The 20,796-nt window shown below is 39.2% G+C and overlaps 1 protein-coding gene across 2 annotated transcripts in view; it reads right to left on the bottom strand.

Annotated features, from left to right (window-relative positions):
* The window catches only part of NRF1 (nuclear respiratory factor 1), a 143,535-nt gene that overhangs the window by 55,068 nt on the left and 67,671 nt on the right, over nt 1–20,796 (bottom strand). For both annotated transcript variants that reach the window (XM_021699278.1, XM_044920290.1), the window contains exon 5: nt 11,557–11,697. In XM_021699278.1, coding sequence (XP_021554953.1) covers nt 11,557–11,697 — 141 coding nt within the window. The remainder of the gene's footprint in view (nt 1–11,556; nt 11,698–20,796) is intronic.

The raw sequence follows: 20,796 nt of genomic DNA, 5'->3' as shown, positions 1-20,796 counted from the left end.
GGGCACTAGGATTTTACGTTCTCCAGGTGATTTTACTACGTGGCCAAGTTTGAAGACAACTCTACTAAATTTTTTTTTGTCATAAAATATACATAGCATAAAATTTATCACTTTAATATGTACAATTCAGTGGCGTTAAGTACATTCACAATGCTGTACAACCATCGCTCCTACTTCCAGAATTTATTCATCATCATCCCAAACAGAAACTCTGTATGCATTTAGCAATAACTCCCCATTCCTACTCTTCCCTGGCCCTGGTAAACTCTACTTTCTGTCTCATTTGCCCATTCTAGATACATCATTTAAGCAGAATCACACACAATATTTGTCTTTTCTATTTGGTTTATTTCACTTAGCATAATGTTTCTACTCTTTGGGTAGAAGAGGCCAGACCTATGCTTTTTAAAAACAACACCCAAAAAACCTAAATTGACAGCTGATTAATATCTTCTAAGTAAAACATGTGAAGACCTGTGACTCACTTCTTCCTAATGAAGCAATCACTGTGCTGAATGTTTCTTAAGGTTTTTCCTGAAAACTGGTGAGGAATTACTATCCTATTGCATCATCACCCCAAGGGAATATTAAAGCAACAAAGACTGCCCCAGTGAGAGTAAGAGGAGGACAGTAAGTTCAGGTGAAGAAAGGGAAGGGACAAGGGAAAAAGTAGCACATTTTTTTAAAAGTATAATTACTGTACAATACTTATATTAGTTTTAGGTGTACAACATACTGGTTTGACAATTCTATATATTACTCAGTGCTCACCAAAATAAGTGTGGTCACCATCTGTCACCATATAATGTTATTACAACATTATTGACTACATTCCCTATTCTGTTTCACCTCCTTGACTTATTTTATAACTAGAAGTTTGTACCTCTTAATCCCCTTTATCTATTTTGCCCATCCCCCCACTCACCTCCCCTCTGGCAACAACCAGTTTGTTCTCTCTATTTAAGAGTCTGTTTTGTTTTTTAGATTCCACATATAAGTGAAATCATACAGTATTTGTCTTTCTCAGTCTTATTTCATTAGCTTAACACCCTGTAGGTTCATCCATGTTGCTGCAAAAGGCAAGATCTCATTCTTTTTAATGGCTGAGTAATATTCCATTGTATATATACCACCTCTTCTTTATCCATTCATCTGTGGATGGCTACTTGGGCTGCTTCCATATCCTGGCTATCGTAAATAATGCTGCAATAAACACGGGGTGCATACACCTTTTTGAATCAGTGTTTTTGTTTTCTTTGGGTAAATTCCCAGTAGTGGAATTACTGGATTGCATGGTATTTCTATTTTTAATTTTTTAAATTTTTTTAAAAAAACCTCTAAGTTTATTTACGTGATCTCTACACCCCATGTGGGGCTCGAACTCATGACCCCGAGATCAGGAGTTGCATGCTCTTCCGACTGAACCAGCCAGGCGCCCCACTATTTTTTTAAAAGTCTTTTTTGTTTGTTTAAGAGAACGCAAAGGGTTTGGGGAGGAGCAGAGGAAGAGGGAGAGAGAGAATCTTAAGCAGGTTCCACGTGCAGCACAGAACCCAATGTGGGGCTCAATCTCATGACCCTGAGATCATGACCTGAACTGAAACCAAGAATTGGTTGCATAACCAACTGAGCCACCCAGATGCCCCACAGCCCCAGTATTTTTATTTTTTTATTTTATTATTTTATTTTATTTTTTTTAAAGATTTTATTTATTTATTCATGAGAGAGAGAGAGAGGCAGAGGCAGAGGGAGGAGCAGGCTCCCCGCGGAGCAGGGAGCCCGATGCAGGACTCGATCCCAGGACCCTGGGATGATGACCTGAGCTGAAGGCAGACGCTTAACCGACTGAGCCACCTAGGTGTCCCAGCCCCAGTATTTTTAATTTTTTGAGAAACCTCCATTGTTTTCCACAGTGGCTGCACCAATGTACATTTCCACCAATAGTGCACAAATGTTCCATTTTCTCTACATTACCACCAAACTTATTTCTTGTCTTTTCGATACTAGCCTTTCTGATAGATGTGAGGTGATATTTTATTGTGGTTTTCATTTGTATTTCATTTATAATAAGTGGTGCTGAGCATCTCTTCATGTGTCTGTTGGCCATCTGTAGGTCTTCTTTGGAAAAATGTCTATTTAGATTTTCTACCCATTTTTTAATTGGATTGTTTGGTTTTTTGGTATTGATTTGTATAACTTCTTTATATATTTTGGATATTAACCCTGTATCATCTGTAAATATCTTCTCATATTCAATAGGCTGCCTTTGGTTTTGTTGACCATTTGCTGTGCAAAATATATTTATTCTGGCATAGTCCCAATAGTTTATTTTTGCTTTGTTTTCCTTGCCTGAAAGGACATATCCATAAATATGTTGCAAAGGCAATGTCCAAGAGATCACTGCCTATGTTTTCTTCTAAGAGTTCTATGGTTTCAGGTCTTCCGTTTAGGTCTTTAATCCATTTTGAGTTTTATTTTTATGTATGGTGAAAGTAAGTGGTCAAGTTTCATTCTTTTTTTTTTTAAAGATTTTATTTATTTGACAGAGAGACACAGTGAGAGGGGGAACACAAGCAGGGGAAGTGGGAGAGGGAGAAGCAGACCTCCCACCAAGCAGGGAGCCAAATGTGGGGCTTAATCCCAGAACCCTGGGATCATGACCTGAGCCGAAGGCAGACGCTTAACGACTGAGCCACCCACGCGCCCCAGTCAAGTTTCATTCTTTTGCATGTAGCTGTCCAGTTTTCCCAATACCATCTTTTTTTTTTTAAAGATTTTATTTATCTATTTGACAGAGAGAGACAGCGAGAGAGGGAATACAAGGAGGGGGGTTGTGAGAGGGAGAAGCAGGCTTCCCGCTGAGGAGGGAGCCCGATGTGGGGCTTGATCCCAGGACCCTGGGATCATGACCCGAGCGGAAGGCAGATGCTCAATGGCTGAGCCACCCAGGCGCCCCCCCAATACCATTTTTTGATGAGAGTATCTTTTCCCCACTGTATATTCTTGCTTCTGTGGTCATAGATTAACGGACCATAAAATGGATTTATTTCTGGGCTCTTTATTCTGTTCTATTGATCTTTGTGCCTATTTTTGTGCCACTACCATACTGTTTTGATTACTATAGCTTTGTAATGTATTTTGAAATCTGGATTTGTGATACTTCCAGCTATGTTCTTCTCTCTCAAGATTGCTTTGGCTATTTGGGGTCTTTCGTGATTCCATACAAGTTTTAGGATTCTTTGTTCTAATTCTGTGAATAATGTTGCTAGAATTTTGATAGGGATTGCACCGAATCTGTAGATTGCTTTGGGAAGTATGGAAATTTTAATGATATTAATTAATTAATTAATTTCTAAATTTTAAGTAGGCTCCACACCCAATGTGGGGCTTGAACTCATGATCCTGAGATTAAGAGTTGCATGCTCTACCAACTGAGCCAGACAGGCACCCCTTAATATTAATTCTTCCAATCCATGAGCATAGAATATCTTTCCATTTGTTTATGTTGTCTTCAATTTCTTTCATTGATATCTTACAGTTTTCTGAGTATAGGTCTTTCACCTCTTTGGTTAAGTTTATTCCTAAGTATTTTATTCTTTTTGGTGCAACTGTAAATGGAATTGTTTTCTTCATTTCTCTTTCTTCTACTTTGTTATTAGTGTATAGAAAGCAACAAATTTCTGTATATTAATTTTGTATCCTACAACTTTACTGAACTGATTTATCAGTTCTAAGAGTTTTTTGGTGGAGTATTTAAGTTTTCTATATATAGTACCATGTCATCTGCAAATAGTGATGGGGTTTTACTTCTTCCTTACCAATTGGATGCCTTTTATTTCTTTTTTTTGTCTGACTGCTGTGGCTAAGACTTCCAGTACTAAGCTAAATAAAAGTGGTAAGAGTGGACATCCTTGTCTTATTCCTGGTCTTAGAGGTAAAGTTCTCAGTTTTTCACCACTGAGCATATGATGTTAGTTGTGGACTTTTCATATACAGCCTTTATTATGTTGAGGTATGGTAAATGCAGTATGTTGAACATTTTATCATGAACAGATGTATTATGTCAAATACTTTTTATGTATCTCATGAGATAATCATATGGTTTTTAACCTTCCTCTTGTTAATATGATATATCACATTGATTTATTTGTGAATATTGAACCACTCTTGCATTCTTGGAATAAATCCCATTTGATCATGGTGAAAGATCTTTTTCTTAAATGTACTGTTGAATTCAGTTTGCTAATATTTTGTTGAGGATTTTTACACCTATGTGCATCAGCGATATTGGCCTACAGTTTTCGTTTTTGTAGTGTCTTTTTCTGGTTTTGATATCACGGTAACGCTGGCCTCACAGAATGAATTTGAAAATTTCTCTTCCTCCTTTATTTTTTGGAATAGTTTGAGAACAGATATCAACTCTTCTTTAAATGTTTGGTAGAATTCACCTGTGAAGACATCTGGTCCTAGACTTCTGTTTGTTGGGAGTTTTTTGTTTTATTTGTTATTATTATTATTATTATTTATTTATTTATTTTTTTTAAAGATTTTATTTATTTATTTGACAGAGAGAGACACAGCGAGAGAGGGAACACCAGCAGGGGGAGTGGGAGAGGGAGAAGCAGGCTTCCCGCCGAGCAGGGAGCCCGATGTGGGACTCGATCCCAGGACCCTGGGATCATGACCTGAGCCGAAGGCAGTCGCTTAACCAACTGAGCCACCCAGGCGCCCTGTTATTATTTTTTTAAAGTGTGTTTGTTTGTTTGTTTATGTAATCTCCACATCCAACGTGGGGCTTGAACTCAGGACCCCGAGGGTAAGAGTCACATACTCTTCTGACTGAGCCAGCCAAGTGCCAGGTGCCCCGGAAGTTTTCTGTTTTTTTACAATTCAGTTTCATTACTAGTAACTGGTCTGTTCAGATTTTCTATTTCTTGCTGATTCAATTTTTGGAAGAGTATATGTTTCTAGGAATTTACCATTTTTTTTAGGTTGTCCAATTTACTGGCACATAATTTTTCACAATATGCTCTTATAATCCTTTATATTTCTTTTTTTTTTTTAAAGATTTTATTTATTTGACAGAGAGATAGCAAGAGCAGAACACAAGCAGGGGGAGTGGGAGAGAGAGAAGCAGGCTTCCCACGGAACAGGGAGCCCGATGTGGGGCTCGATCCCCGGACCCTGGGATCATGACCTGAGCCAAAGGCAGACGCTTAACGACTGAGCCACCCAGGAGCCCCAATTCTTTATATTTCTATGGTGTCAGTTGTTACTTCTCTTAATTTCTGATTTTATCCCTTTATCATTATGTAGTGACTTCTTTGTCTCAAAAAGGACTGAATTTTAACCAATAATCCCGGACTGGTCTTTCCAGAGATGTTTCTTCTATAACTATAATCTTTGCCTGGATCTCTTCTAAGACAAATTCCAAGAAGATTTACAACTTCCCAAGAACAAGAGAATCCTATTGGACTCAAGTGTGGTAAAGAGCAGAACTGATTTCCCACCAGCAAAATCATAATCATTGCTTAAAGACTCTTCAAGCAATGATGTAATTCCTAAATTCAAAGTGTAGTCTGGTAATTAGTAGCACAACTGGCATCACCTGGGATCTTGCTACAAGGGAGATTCTCAGGTTCCACTCAAGACCAACTGATTCACAGTCTGAATTTAAATGACAAGACTCTCAGGTAATTCTTATGTACACTGAAGTTTGAGAAGCACAATTTAGCCCATTCTCTGGTTTCTGGTCTGAAGTATCCTATAAAATTTTGCTAACCTGGCTTTCAAAATCTCTGAAAAAGATGATTTCATTAACTCTGGGGTTGCAGAATCTACACTAAATTAATGATTTCTTCTGCTAAGCCTTATCTCAACTTCCTTCAACTCATAGCCAGGAGGCAGGCAGATATGGGATAAGTTCTAGCCACTCTTCTTTTTTTTTTTTAAAGATTTTATTTATTTATTTGACAGAGAGAGACACAGCGATCAAAGAAACACAAGCAGGGGGAGTGGGAGAGGGAGAAGCAGGCTTCCCGTGGAGCAGGGAGCCTGATGCGGGGCTCGATCCCAGGATCCCAGGATCCCAGGATTATGACCTGAGCCGAAGGCAGACACTTAACGACTGAGCCACCCAGGTGCGCCTCTAGTCACTATTCTTAAAGGTGCCTAGAAATGCAAGTTTTCATTTTAGCACTAAAAATATTAGAGCTATGTATTTTTTCACACACACACACACACACACACACACACACACACACACAAGACTTCATCAGGATCAAGATATATTTATAATAGTTTCTGTTTTTAAGTAAATGTTTATGTAAACATTCTATTTACTAACATAGTATTATACCTGTACCAAAACCAAAAATTAATAAGAAACAACAAAAACCAAAACTACAGAGCTGTTTCCTAAAAGAATCAGAGCATTTAGTTCACATAGAACTTAAGATATTCTATCACACGTAATTTCAATTTGTGTAGGTGACAACTGTGATAGTTGTTAGAGCAAGTCAAGAAATTCCTTTAAAACAGTAAATGTTAGGTGCCTGGGTGGCTCAGTCGTTGGGCGTCTGCCTTTGGCTCAGGTCATGATCCCGGGGTCCTGGGATTGAGCCCCACATTGCTCTCCCTGCTCAGCAGGAAGCCTGCTTCTCCCTCTCCCACTTGCCCTGCTTGTGTTCCCTCTCTCCTGTGTCTTTCTTTCTGTCAAATAAATAAATAAAATCTTTAAAAAAATAAAAATAAAACAGTAAATGTTTAGTGTAGATTAGCTGAAATACTCAACCTGAGTGATGATCACAACATAGTTTTACAGAAAGAGAGAGAGAGGGAGAGAGAGAAAGCACTGGCAATATGGACTTGACCCTTTAATTCCATTTCTGTTTGTCACTAACTTGCTTCATAAATTGCTTCCTCTCTTTATGTCTCAATTTTTCAATATATTGTCACCTGTATTGTCCCACTTCATTGCTGAGCCAAATAAAAATTCCAGGTTCACTAACTTTCTGTAAGTGAAAAACGAGTGAGAAATGGTAGGTTCAGGTTACTCAAAAGTTAATATAGGTAATATAAACAGTATTGATAATTGGTAATACTATCTTTGGGTGATGCCTTCATTTTCAAAGTGCTTTCCCATATAATACCTCATTTTTTCTTCCTCTGACTCCATAAAGTAGGAGGGCATATATTATTCTCATTTTCAGAAGATGAAACTGGGAACCAAGGCTATATGTGGTAGGACTGGGACTAGAGACTAGACCTTCCAACTCTAAAAAACCAGGCTAATTCTCAAATTTGTAAAGAATTAAAATAATGGAACACATAACATTAGAACAATATCAAATATAATTTACTCTTTGGATGACTGAGAACTCATTTTAGGGTAGCATATAGAATTATGTTTGTGAGTTAGGATCATCCATATAAACATTAGTCATCTCTGTTGCATTCAGTGCAGATAAGGCGATTAATAGAGCTGTCTGGTTAACCCAAATCCAACTCTGTTACAGTGTACTTTTGGAATTTTATCACTTCAAGGAAGTCATGAATTACCCATTTGGTCTGAATTCTAGAATTGGTGTCCAATTAAATTTACTTGGTCCTTTATGGCTACTGATCATGTATGAGCTCTGCTTCCTTGACTATGAAAGAGGAATTATATATATACTCTGGAGGGCAAGGATTAAATGAGATACCCCTGTGAATAACTTAGTAGTGTGCCTTCCAAAACATAGTAGCTATAGAAGAGAAAAATAAGAGAAAGAAAAAGTTGTTGACATCTTCACCCAAACATAAAGTTCAACAAACTTGTACTTAAAAAAATTCTAGTTTAATATAAATATGAATATATTTTTGTGTTTCTATGGTTATAAAAGTAATTCATGTTTATTAGACAAATAAAATGAAAATCACCCATAATACCACCATGCATAGATAATCGCTGTTAATATTTTGGTTTTACAGTAAATAGATTTACATCTCTCTGAAGTTTTACACACACGCAACAAACAGAGGCAAGTTTTGTGTGCATGTTTTAAACAAATGAAATTGATTAACTCAATTATGTATTCCCTGAAAAAAAAATCTAGCCCTCTCCCAAAGAAACAAAATATAAAGCATTAAACAAAGTACTAAATAAAGCACTCGAATTAGAGTACATAAGAAATGTTATTTTACAAAGAGTTAAAAACTACTGGAACTCTCTATCCCATTGCAATAGAGAACAAGTCGGCATTTTTGGTGTCTAATATTTCACTGAATAGTAAATTTCTGGTCTCTTTTGGGAGCTGCTCATCTCATATAAATTCTAAACATCACTACTATAATTTATTCAAGCACTTTGTTCCCAGATTTTCCTATTATAAACAGTGCCATGGGGACGCCTGGGTGGCTCAGTTGGTTAAGCGTCTGCCTTCAGCTCAGGTCATGATCCCAGGGTCCTGGGATCGAGTCCCACATCGGGCTCCCTGCTCTGCAGGGAGCCTGCTTCTCCCTCTGCCTCTGCCTCTCTCTCTCTATCTCTCATGAATAAATAAATAAAATCTTTAAAATAAATAAATAAATAAAAAAAATAAACAGTGCCCTGAACATATATCTTTGCTCACCTGGTGGGCATGACATACACATGTTAAATTTTGATATGCACTGCCACCCTGCTTTCTGGAAAGATCATGCCACTGCACATTTCTATTGACAGGGTGTTAAAATGCTTGTATTCCCATTCCCTCTCCTACCTAGGTTTAGTCTGAAATAACATCCTGCTTTTACTATCATTAATAATGAAAGGTTTTGGGATCAATTAGGAAAAAAAGGTAACTGGCTCACATTAATAACAAGGATCTGAGGAAAACAATTGGGGAAAAAAAAGATCCGGGGTAGAAAACCCAGGATCCAAATACTCAGAAATTCCCATTTAATTAGGACCTGGGTTTTTCATCACCCTACTCACTCCTCCTCACCATGTGTTTTATTTGTTACGTATAACTTTTTGGTCATGATCTGTGGTGAGAAGGGAAAGGAGGGAACGGAGGACGATAAAGAAAATGCATGCCCCCAACAAAGTACCTCTGAGTCTGATCCCTGACTTGAGTATCAGCTTCCCTTGGATCCATCACTACACAAGGCTCTCCCAAGTGTATGTTTCACAAGAATAGGAAACAGCACAGTTACAAATGTTTTACCTCCAACATGAAAATTAAACTGTTTGCTATGACTTCTGGGGCCATAAGCCAAGTTTCATAACATGAAACTTGTCCATGATGATTTGATATAATCAAAACCTCAGATTATTTCAACCTAACACACCAAATGTGACAAAGAAGGAAAAAATGCCCATCACAGGAGAGGGCATAATGCCTCACATGCCTAACACAGTATTCTTAATCAGAAGCTTAGTTAACTTTATAGATACCTTATATCTGAGGTACAGAGAAGATTCTTCACATCAATCAGGTAAAAAACATTTTTTTCACCTTATGTTTTCTTTAATTAGTCAGAATGGTCTTAAGAACAGAATAATAGGTATGAAGTGACAGGAAAAAAGTTTAGATAATGCTTTCCTTTTTGAGCCATTATTTAGATATTCTTTAAATATTCACAGAAAGATCTCTGAATCCAACAAGCAAACGATCACAATGTAGCTTTATAAAATATTGTATGGCTTTAGACCAAACTACAGGTTCAGACTCAGCAGGAAAAAAAGGGCCACCTCCTGAGTAGCAGCGTCAATGTCTACAGCCTGTGAACATGTACTCGGAAGACTTCCAATGCAGGTAACTACCATGCTGAATTTGTTTTACTCTGACTCTTAGGTCATCTATTGAACAGATACTATTATTTAGAATTCAGAGGTTATTTGGGTGCCGGGAGCTGTAGTAGATGGCAGTAAAGAATAGAAACTAAATCCCTGCTCTCAAATTCTAGCTAGAGAGATCCTAGGTAAGTATAAAGGTTAATGAATAAGATAATTTCAGGTAGTAATCAGTGTTTCCAAGACAGTAAAATAGGGGATGTGTTAGGCAGTGACTTGGTAGCAAGGAGAAGCTCCATTAGATGGGATAATCAAGAAAGGCTTGTCTCAGGAGGTGACGTCTGAGCTAGATTTCGATTAGGATGAGGTTACGCATGTAATGGTCTGGGAGACCAACGTTTCAGGCAGAGGAAATAGCCAACGCGAAAGAATGGGCTTGGAGTGTTGGACAAAAAGAGGGCCAGGGTGGCCAGGGCACAGTGACTGAGGGGGAGACTGAAGAATGGAACTGGAAGAGGTTGGATTCTCGGATTTTACAGGGCTTCAGAGGCCATGGCAGAGTCTGAATTTGATTCTAGGAATAGTGGAAAGCCATTAAAGGGCTTAAATAAGGCGGTGATATGAGTGGATTTAAGTTTTGGAAAAAACCTCTAGTGGTTCCGTGAAGTATGGACTACAGCGGGGCAAGAGTAGCAAGAAGGAGAGCAAGAGAATCGATCAAATGAAATAGTCTCTACGTGAGAGATACTGGGCTTGGGCGAGGGTGGTGACAGGAACTGAGGAGAATGGTCAGATTCAGGGCACATCTCAGAGCTGAACTGAGACGACGCGGAGTGAGGGCGAAACAGGGAAACAAAGCGTTGCTCCTATGCCAGCACTTAAGCGACCAGACGGACAGTGGGGCTGGTGGAGCACTCAGAGTGAGTGCTGTAAACAGGATATAGAAGGGACATAAAGCCCACGGGCCAGATGAGACCACCTGGAAAGAAACTAAAGATACAGACATGCCAATACTGGTCACTGAGAACAGGAGGAAGAGCCAGTGGAAGAGCGGAGAAGGAGCACCGTGAGGTGGGAGGACATTCGGAGAGTGTGGCGTCAGACAGAGAGAGCAGGAAGTGTTTTAAAGGAAGGAATAATCAACTGTGTCAAATGCTGTTGGAAGACTGAATAAGATAAGGAAAGAAAATGCACAACTGGATTTAGCAAGAGAAGAGTACATTAATAAAGAAATAAGGTAGGAAAATATGTTATAAAAAGGGCATTTGATCTTGATTAAGCTATCACTTTCAAAGCTGAGACGGACCACCTCAGCAAAATTCCTGAGGATTTCCCTCATCAAAGCAAGAGGAGAGAAGCAATGACTCAGAAGGGTGTCCTTCTGAGTTTTCCATTCTTATTCCCTAGAAAGGGGAACCTTCCTTGGTGAAGTATGGTGGTATTCAGAATTTACATGGAAAGAGGAGCAACTTAGCCCAAAAGACTAACAGTTCACTTGCCCTGCTTGATGGTGACTGATCAAAGTCCAAACAGTCACCTGTCCAAGCAAACCAATTCTGAGCTACAAGTTTATCTAACCCAACGGCCCAAGTGAAAGGAAAGAACTGCCAACCAAGGAGGAGAGCATTCTTCTGACACTACATTCTCTTCCCCAAGGCTGCTACCGCCTTGCTGTCAGAACCCAGCCTGTATCTCTCTCCGCTGGTATCACCGAGCACAGAACTGAGAAGTGTGATCCGAGGCCTGCCCACACCCGGGCCACTTGTCTTTCTGTCTCCTCCTCACTTCCCGCCCCTTACCTGGGTCATTTTGTCCACAGAGACTGGAATTCCATCGATGGTGAGAGGTGGCAGCTCGGAGTTAACCTCCTGTGGCGCAGGGGCGTGTTCTGCCAGGGCAGACTCCAGGTCTTCCAGGATCATGCTCTTGTACTTACGCACCTGCAGGGAATTAAGGGCAGCAGTAAACAAGATGCCCAACAAGCAGGGTGAGTTGGTGCCAAGCAACCGGAGAGGGGGTGGGGCTGCCTCCCTCAGCCACAGCACAGGCTTAAGAGCAAACACTTCTACAACTAGCAGATAAAAATACCCGCTGGCCCCAAAGATATCACACTGTACAGAATTAAAGTGAAAAGATGATGAAATTGCAGGTAATAACAGCAGAAAGGAGCCAGAGGGAAGTTCTACAGAAATACTGCTTCTTGGTTAAAATCACGTTTTCCCATTCAACGCCAACCCCATTACCGGTTCCAGATCTAATAGGAATGCGTTTCCTGGGCCACCTGATAAAACCTAGCTGTGGCAGTTAACCACCAAAATCACTCCCAAGATCACCAACGACTTATGTCTCTAAAACTCTAGGCAACCTATCTGAAACTGCCACTACTTTCCTGCAAGGCCAGACTACCCAACAGGTGATTCAAGTGCTCGAGAGGCTGGCCTGAAAGGCATCGGAGGGAAAAACAAGCAGTGTATACTGTAGCTGTGTATCAGAGGTACCACTATCAGCAAGGCCCAGGGCCAGAGAGAGGCCCGCGGGTCTAGCCCTCCTCCTTTCTGGTCCTCCCTGGTGACAGAGGTAACCTTTGAATCCACGATGTCTCTGTAGCTCCGACATGCCCAGGTCTGAACCAGGTATCATTGTTCTGACTCCTTTCCTTCCACTACCAGTGAAAGGTCTCTCCAGAGACAGAGAACTTAACAGCAGCACATTTGTACATGCACACATTCCTCCATGATGAGCAGAAACGGTAGGCAGACACGGGATCCTACAACCACCAATAATGGGCTCATTCACTTACAAGAATACACAGTGGGATAAGGACACCTTAGGGGATAACAAAGAAGCCATGAAATTATGGAAATATAACAAGATGGGATAGGAAACTAACTTGCTTTCAGGGATCAAGCCATTATCTTAGAAAAAAAAGGGAAGAGAAAATGAGGTATCCAAAAATTACGACAATGTTCAAGTCCTGGGTTTTCTGCTCCAGACTGGACTCTCAATCAGGACAAACTTTCTTAGAAGTATCTCATTATGAAGATTAAAAAAGAAAGATTCCCATACTCCATCTCAAGCATGTAGAAAGTAAAAATTACTGTTGGCTACGAAGTACAACTTTTGCAGTGACAAAACCTTCCAAATAGGTCAACAATGAAAGGGATGAAAGAAAAATAGTACAAACATGTTTAATCATTATCATCCCAGAGATTCAGTGGTAGCCTGGTTTCTAACACAAAAAAGAAAGTTTCAAAAATCATTGCCAATATATTTACTGTAACATAAACAGCTGGTGTTGCCATGCCAACTTTAAGGATTTATATTTTCTGCTTTCTAGGTTTCTGTAACCTCTGTAGAGTTTTTATGCTACCAGCCCAGAGAAAAACTGCATCTTATAAGCCTAAGTTCTGGTCTTTGAACTTTAATACATCAGGTTAAATCATTATATCAGTATGTAGGCCCATAGTAAGAGTGAATGATAATAGTATAAAAATAAATTTCACTATGCTGGAAATACCTGGTATTCAAAGACAGGAAATCATTAGATTATTACTATTACATTAGCTAGTTTCAAACAATTTTGGCCATTTTTATGGATCAGTAAAATTCTAGGAATTCATATCTAGGCATTTGGCTAAACTTATCAGTGTTATATAATGACTTAAAAATACCGTGAGTTTCAAAAAAAAAAAAAAATTGCTGGTAGAGCATTCCTCCAAGTAATTTACAACAGAATAACTTTAGCTGTGGCCACAGTGTTTTTAAGGTTGCTCAGTAAAGTTTCCCAGAATGATCAAGCTAGTGCTTCAGTTTGTTCTGACTTATCAATTCTGAGATGCATATTCTTTCACATTTATCAGTCCTCTGAAATTGGGATACATCTTAAAATTGCTGTGGATGAGGCAACTTGAGGCACAGCTGTCACAGGCTGTAGACCTGTGAACGTGGTGGCTGTTCTCTCTGGGAGCATGACTGTGATTCCTTGCCTTTTTTTGGGGGGGGGGATTTTATTTATTTATTTGAGAGAGAGAGAGATAGCGAGAGGAGCACGAGTGGGGAGGAGAGGGAGAAGGAGGCTCCCCACTGATCAGGGAGCCCGATGCGGGGCTCTATCCCAGGACTCTGGGATCATGACCTGAGCCGAAGGCAGACGCTTAACTGACTGAGCCACCCAGGCGCCCCGATCCCTTGCCTTTTCAATCAACAAACCATTTGAGAAAGGAATGTGAGTCTTGGTTGCAGCTAGATAATCTCCCCAGTGATCTTTCTGGTAAGATCAAGAAGCACCAGCATCCAACTTGTCACAGCTTGGAAAAAAGTCTAGAGACAATAGCAGAGCACTCTTTAAAGCCATGCAGCATTACTCGTGCTCTTGATGGCACAGAGGACAATATTACATGAAATGTCACAGACGATGATGACTTGGCAACAAGAAGTTATTCAGAAGCACTGGGCTGTGAAAGTGAGGAACTCAGTTTTAGGAATATCAATTTATTTCACTTTCACTTTCCTTTTTTGGTACTATATAAAATGCAATACAATTAAAATCTATGTCTAAATAAGCTTGAAAGAGCTCTTTCAATAAGTATAAAATAAAAATTCTAAGTGATCAGCACTGTGCCAGAGTTTGTCAATGTTTTTTCAGTCTTCATGGTACATAAATAATGGTTCATCTTGTAAGTGATAATGACATAGATCTGATGACATAGACATTTGTTTTTCCAACTTCAAAAACCACAGCTTAAGCCTTTGTTATTTCATACCAATGTCACTGTCAACTAACTGGTTTTACAAAGTTAAAAATCACTTAAAAACAAAATCAGCTAGTCTGCCTACCAGTCTCTCTTCCCCCAATTCATCCTATATACCACTGCCATTTATAAAATAGCTGAGCCCCGGGGCGCCTGGCTGGCTCAGGCAGTGGAGCATGAGACTCTTGATCTCGGGGTCGTGAGTTCAAGCCTCACGTTGGGTGTAGAGATTACTCAAAAAAAAAAAAAAAAGGTATTTAAAAAAATATCTGAGCCCCTTTGGTGGCTGTATGAAAATAAATAAATAAATTTCTGAAACACTGATTTATGACAATCAAATACAATTTACTGAACACTTACTATGTGTCAAGCACTGTGTATGTTATCTCAATGAACCCTCACGTAATTCTATAAGGAAAATATTAGTATACCCATTGTGCAGCTAAGAAAAACAAGGCTTAATAAACTTAAGTGACTTCTCCAAATCATATAGCTAGTACACAGTAATATGGCCACAAATCAAACTAATTTTTATCTAGTTCCAAAGCCTGTATGTTCAGCCACTTTGCTATCATTGTCTTTTTTCTCAAAACCACTTCTACAGTTTCCACTTCTCATAGGATGAAGTCCAAACTTCTTAGTCCAGCATTTCCACCTTTCTAATTATTCCCCACTTTGCCAATACTCCTCCAACAGGGCCACCAGATACAGTTGTGCCTGCCCAGCCCTGGAGACAATGCGAATGGCACCCTCCTAGCTGGCCAGTTTCCTCACTAACTTTTGCAGCGAGCCAAGTTCTCTTCTACCTCTGGGCCTTTAATTCTGCTTCCTATCAAAAACTTATCCATCTTTCATGGCCCAACTCAATTTCCACTCCCTTTAAGAAAAATTCCTAAGTTTTCTTGCCATAATTCTTACTCCTTTAAATTCCTATAAAATGGGGCGCCTGGGTGGCTCAGTTGGTTAAGCGACTGCCTTCGGCTCAGGTCATGATCCTGGAGTCCCTGGATCGAGTCCCGCATCGGGCTCCCTGCTCGGCAGGGAGTCTGCTTCTCCCTCTGACCCTCCTCCCTCTCATGCTCTCTGTCTCTCATTCTCTCTCAAATAAATAAATAAAATCTTTTTAAAAAAAAAAAATAAATAAATAAATTCCTATAAAATGAAATGATCACTTACGTTCTTATATATACCATATACAACTAGTGTGTGACACCACTATCATTACTTAACAGGTGTTATGAAACAGTTCACATATATCAGACACGTGCAGATGATATATTAACAAACATTCTCGTAATTGCCAGAGGTGGAGTGTTTAGGGTGTTTATGAGAGCCCTTAAGAGTTCTGGGCACAGAATGTGCTTGCTCAGGATTCTGGAATTGGCTGCTACCACTGTAGTATCAATGGGCCCTTAGTCAGGTTGCAAAAACAGTCCCAGACAAGATACCATAATTCTTTTGTATAGCTGAAGCCTTTCTGGAGAAAAGAGCAGTCTTCAGAAAGGTGCCATGAAAAGATCAAAACATTTTTTCTTACCTGTGTGCTTCTCTGAGATTAAAAATACCTTGTCATCTGAGATATGTAACAAAAAGACACCCCAGTGCAGAGATGCCCTCAGACCCATGAGCCTGAAGGACATCTGGCACTGAGCCAGGACACATGCTGTGGCCCATAAAGCTCTGTTGGCTTTCACCCTGTTCTCTCTCCAGCCCCAAGGTCAGCCTCTTTTCTCCCCCACCTCAGTCCAGACCTCCAATTTTCCTCTCACCCCCTGGATCCCTAGTTTTAGACCTTGAAACCTCAAAGGATTTAGATGGATTCCTTATCTCATATTTTGTATCTAACAGTGTTAGTTATTTGTTGAGTATGTAAATTAAAAAATTTTTACTTCACTATTTTTTAAAATTTTAATTCCAGTATATTTAACATACAGTGTTCTGTTAGTTTCAGGTGTACAATATAGTGATTCAACAATTCTAGACATTACTCAATGCTCATCATGATAAATACTCTCTTTAATCCCCATCACCTATTTCACTCATCCCCCATCCACCTCCCCTCTGGTGACCACCAGTTTGTTCTCTATAGCTAAGAGTCTGTTTTCTGGTTTGTCTTTTTCTTTGTTCATTTGTTTTCTTTCTTAAGTTCCTCATATGAGGAAATCATATGGTATTTTTTACTTTACTATTTTTTAAAATATGCTTCCACATTTCCTGTAACTTGAAGACATTTTAAAAAACCTATATAAAAAATTGAGTGACTTAGAACAAGAAATCACAACCAACTCCAGAGTCCACTCATCTACTGGGAAAGTAGAATTAAAGACTGAAGCATGATTTTAAAGAAGCCAGTGACAACCCCAGAGCTACCTCTCGCCTCTGTGCCTGTGACTAATTTCTGCACCTGCAGAACTCGTTAGTCATAGCCAGTGTATCCCCATCTAAATGCTACGGATTATTGATTTCGAGGAAAGAGCTCCACCTCCAGAAACTCCTGAAATTCTTTTGGAAAAGGATGGAAATTCTCTCTCTGTTCCTCAACAAAATATTTCTAGGCCTATTCCTACCAAGCCTATAAAAGAGGGATATGGCAGTAAGCCAAGAGCATGCCTTCGGGACACAGCAACTTAAAAAAAAGCTACCGTTTGCCAATGCTTTTCATGCCAGCTCTCTATAAACATATATAGGGGGCTGATAATCAACTTTAATTAATTTCTACTGCTCCCCAGTGAGGTGGGTATTATCCTTATTTTACACATGAGGACATCGAGCCACATATAGGAAAAAGCAATGTGGGGAAACTACTCAAAAAATCAAAGCTTAAAAACAGTTTTCACAAATGTGGAGGTTTTAGTTATATATGTCCACTCTAGTTAATACCAACCCATGGGCAAAATTGAATTAGCTTGTATAAACATTAATAATGCTGCCTTTTGGGTGCCTGGGTGGCTCAGTTGGTTAAGCCACTGCCTTTGGCTCAGGTCATGATCCTGGAGTCCCCGGATCGAGTCCCGCATCGGGCTCCCTGCTCGGCAGGGAGTCTGCTTCTCCCTCTGACCCTCCCCCTTCTCATGCTCTCTCTCTCTCTCTCATTCTCTCTCTCAAATAAATAAATAAAATCTTAAAAAAAAAAAATAATGCTGCCTTTTAGGTGGAAGCCACACCTTCACTAAGAAGGATATTCAAAAGGGCCAAAACACCCAATGGAGTTCTGGAGGTCTTTTAACTTGTTTTTTTTGTTGTTGTTGTTTGTTTTGTTTTAAAAAGCTGAGGCTTAAGAAGACATAGGTTTTAAACTGCAGAGAGAGATGCCTGGGTGGCTCAGTCGGTTAGGCGTCTGCCTTCAGCTCAGGTCATGATCCCGGGGTCCTGGGATCGAGCCCCGCATTGGGCTCCCTGCTCAGCGGGGAGCCTGCTTCTCCCTCTGCCTGCTGCTCCCCCTGCTTGTGTGCGCTCTGACAAATAAGTAAATAAAATCTTTAAAAAGCAAACAAACAAACAAACAAAAACTTCAAAGACTATTAGATCTGAGAGGCTAGATCCCAAGCAACTTAAAGAAACCTTGAGTTTCTGAATAAGGGAATCTCATTCTACATTAAAGTCAAAGGCCCTTTCTGAGAGTTCAGCTAGTTTTAGGTTACTTCACTCCATCACGTTACAAATATAGACATGGCGTATGTGATCTCTGAACCTAGTAGTTCCTCCAGCCAGCCAGCCATCAACCAAATAATTATTCATTTCCTATATGCTAGCCACTGTACTAAGGAAGAGCTGGGGACAAAATGGAAATCAAATTTATCCATCACAGCGCCCCATTATTGTGCATATTTCACTCTAGTGGAGAAGACAAACACAACAATTATCATAAAAATAAAAGTATAATTACAAACTGGGACAAGCACTATAAAGAATGACACAAGCTAACTTCACAGTTCTTTACGTCTCAAGGTCTCAATTGAGATCCAATGTAGGATTAGAACTTAGAAACCAAATCTGCATTGCTCAGTGCTGACAAATGTTTAAGAAGCTTTATTCATTCGCAACTAACTACTCGTGGCAGGGGCAATGTGTGGTACTGGGAGCATAATGGAGAACAAAGTAGATCCAGTCCCTCCCATCTCAGAGCTCACAATCTAGCTGGGGATAGATGTTAATCAAATAATCATACAAATAAAAGTACACCTGTAGTAAGTATGCACAGGACTGTGGAGAACTGGAAGGTAGCACTATTTGTTCCCTTTTAGAAAAAGAGGCAAGGACTAAGAAAATGAAATTAAATTTGAATTACTGAATTAAATTTGAAACCCCATATTTAATACCCTGGACAAACCTCTGTGAGATATAATACTCTATTACCTTGAACCCAAATCTCGACAGTGGCTCTACTATTCAGAAGTTGGGGAATCTGATGGGTACTAAGGAGGGCACGTACTGCATGGAGCACTGGGTGTTATACGCAAACAATGAATCATGGAACACTACATCAAAAACTAATGATGTAATGCATGGTGATTAACATAACAATAAAATAAAATAAAATAAAAAGAAGTTGGGGAATCTGGAGCAAATCACTTAACCTCTCTGAGCTAGTATTCTCTTGCAAAATGAAAATAATAATAATATGCCTACATCTCAAGGTTACTGTCAGAATTATTGAGAATAATCTGCTATATTATACAAATGTTAATTACAACAATCCTCTGCATTTAACAATTCCATAAACATGTATAAAATGCAGATTTACTTTTAAAGTAGGACCAAACTCTATGTACGGTTCTGTAACTTGCTTTGTTCACTTAATACATCATCTCCATCTGAAAATGTTAATAGAAAGACCTATGTCATCATATTTAATGGCAGTGTAGCAGTCCTATCTCTGGATGAGCCATCATTTATCTAACTAATCCCTTATCTTTGAACATTTAGGTTATTCTCAATTTTTAAAAGATACTATAAAGGGTACAGTGACTGATACACTTGTACATACATCTTTGCTCATTTAACAAATTATTTCCTTAGGATAAAATTTCAAAAGGAAGCTGGGTTAAAAAGTGTACATTTGGGGCACATTTTATATAGTTGCCAATCTGCCCTCTAAAAACTTACACCAATTTAAACTGCCTGTTTGATATGCCAATACTGCAAGTCGTACATCTTTTTCATGTTTGCCAACCCAAACCGTGTAAAGTGGCTTTCTGTTTTAATTCCTATTTTTTGAAAATTTTGTTTGACATTTGTACTTCCTCCTTCTATTTATGTCTTCTCTTTTGTCTTTGGGTGTTTAAAAATATGAATTTAAATGAAAAAACTCAAAAATACAGAAAGATGTAAAGAACAGTAAAATAAATGCTTCTACCCTCACCACCCAGATTCAATAATTGTCAACATTTTGGCATAATTATCTGCCATCTGTACACACACACACAATATTTTTTGGGCTAACCACTTAAAGTATATTTTATTTTATTATTATTTTTAAAGATTTCACTTATTTGAGAGAGAGAGAGAGTGTGCGTGAGCTGCGGGGCGGTGGGGGGGGAGTGCAGAGGGAGAGGGAGACGCAGACTCCCCTCTGAGCAGGGAGCCTGACCCCAGGCTTGATCCCAGGACCCTGAGATTGTAGGTAGATGCTTAACTGACTGAGCCATCCAGGCATTCCCACTTAAAGTATATTTTAGACACTGCAACACTTGTAAATACTTCAGCATGCATCTTGGAAAAATAAGGGCATTCTCATACATAACTACAGTACAACGATCACATCCTACAAAAATATCAGAATTCCGGGCGCCTGGGTGGCTCAGTTGATTAAGCGACTGCCTTCGGCTCAGGTCATCATCCTGGAGTCCCTGGATCGAGTCCCGCATCGGGCTCCCTGCTCGGCAGGGAGTCTGCTTCTCCCTCTCCCACTCCCCGTTTGTGTTCCCTCTCTCGCTGTGTCTTTCTCTGTCAAATAAATAAATAAAATCTTTAAAAAAAAAAAATCAGAATTCCTTAATATCATCTAATATTTAATCCATATTCAAACATATCTTTGGGTCTTTGTTATTCATCTGTTCTTATTTTTATTGATTTTTGAGAGCCCTATATATTAAGAATATTAATCATTAGTTTGCTACTTACTGTGTGATCTTGAACAAAATACTTAAGCTCTCAACCCTCAAATTTCTACATCTGTAAAGCACAAATAATAACATATATATCATAGGGTTATTGTGATGATTAAGTAAAAATCATAAATATAAAGTGCTTAGCAGAAAATAGGTACATTAAAAATACTCAATAAAT

Source organism: Neomonachus schauinslandi, chromosome 12, assembly GCF_002201575.2.
Source record: "Neomonachus schauinslandi chromosome 12, ASM220157v2, whole genome shotgun sequence".
Classification (NCBI taxonomy): domain Eukaryota; kingdom Metazoa; phylum Chordata; class Mammalia; order Carnivora; family Phocidae; genus Neomonachus; species Neomonachus schauinslandi.
The sequence above is the reverse complement of the archived record's forward strand: the minus strand, read 5'-3'. Positions and strand labels throughout refer to the sequence as shown.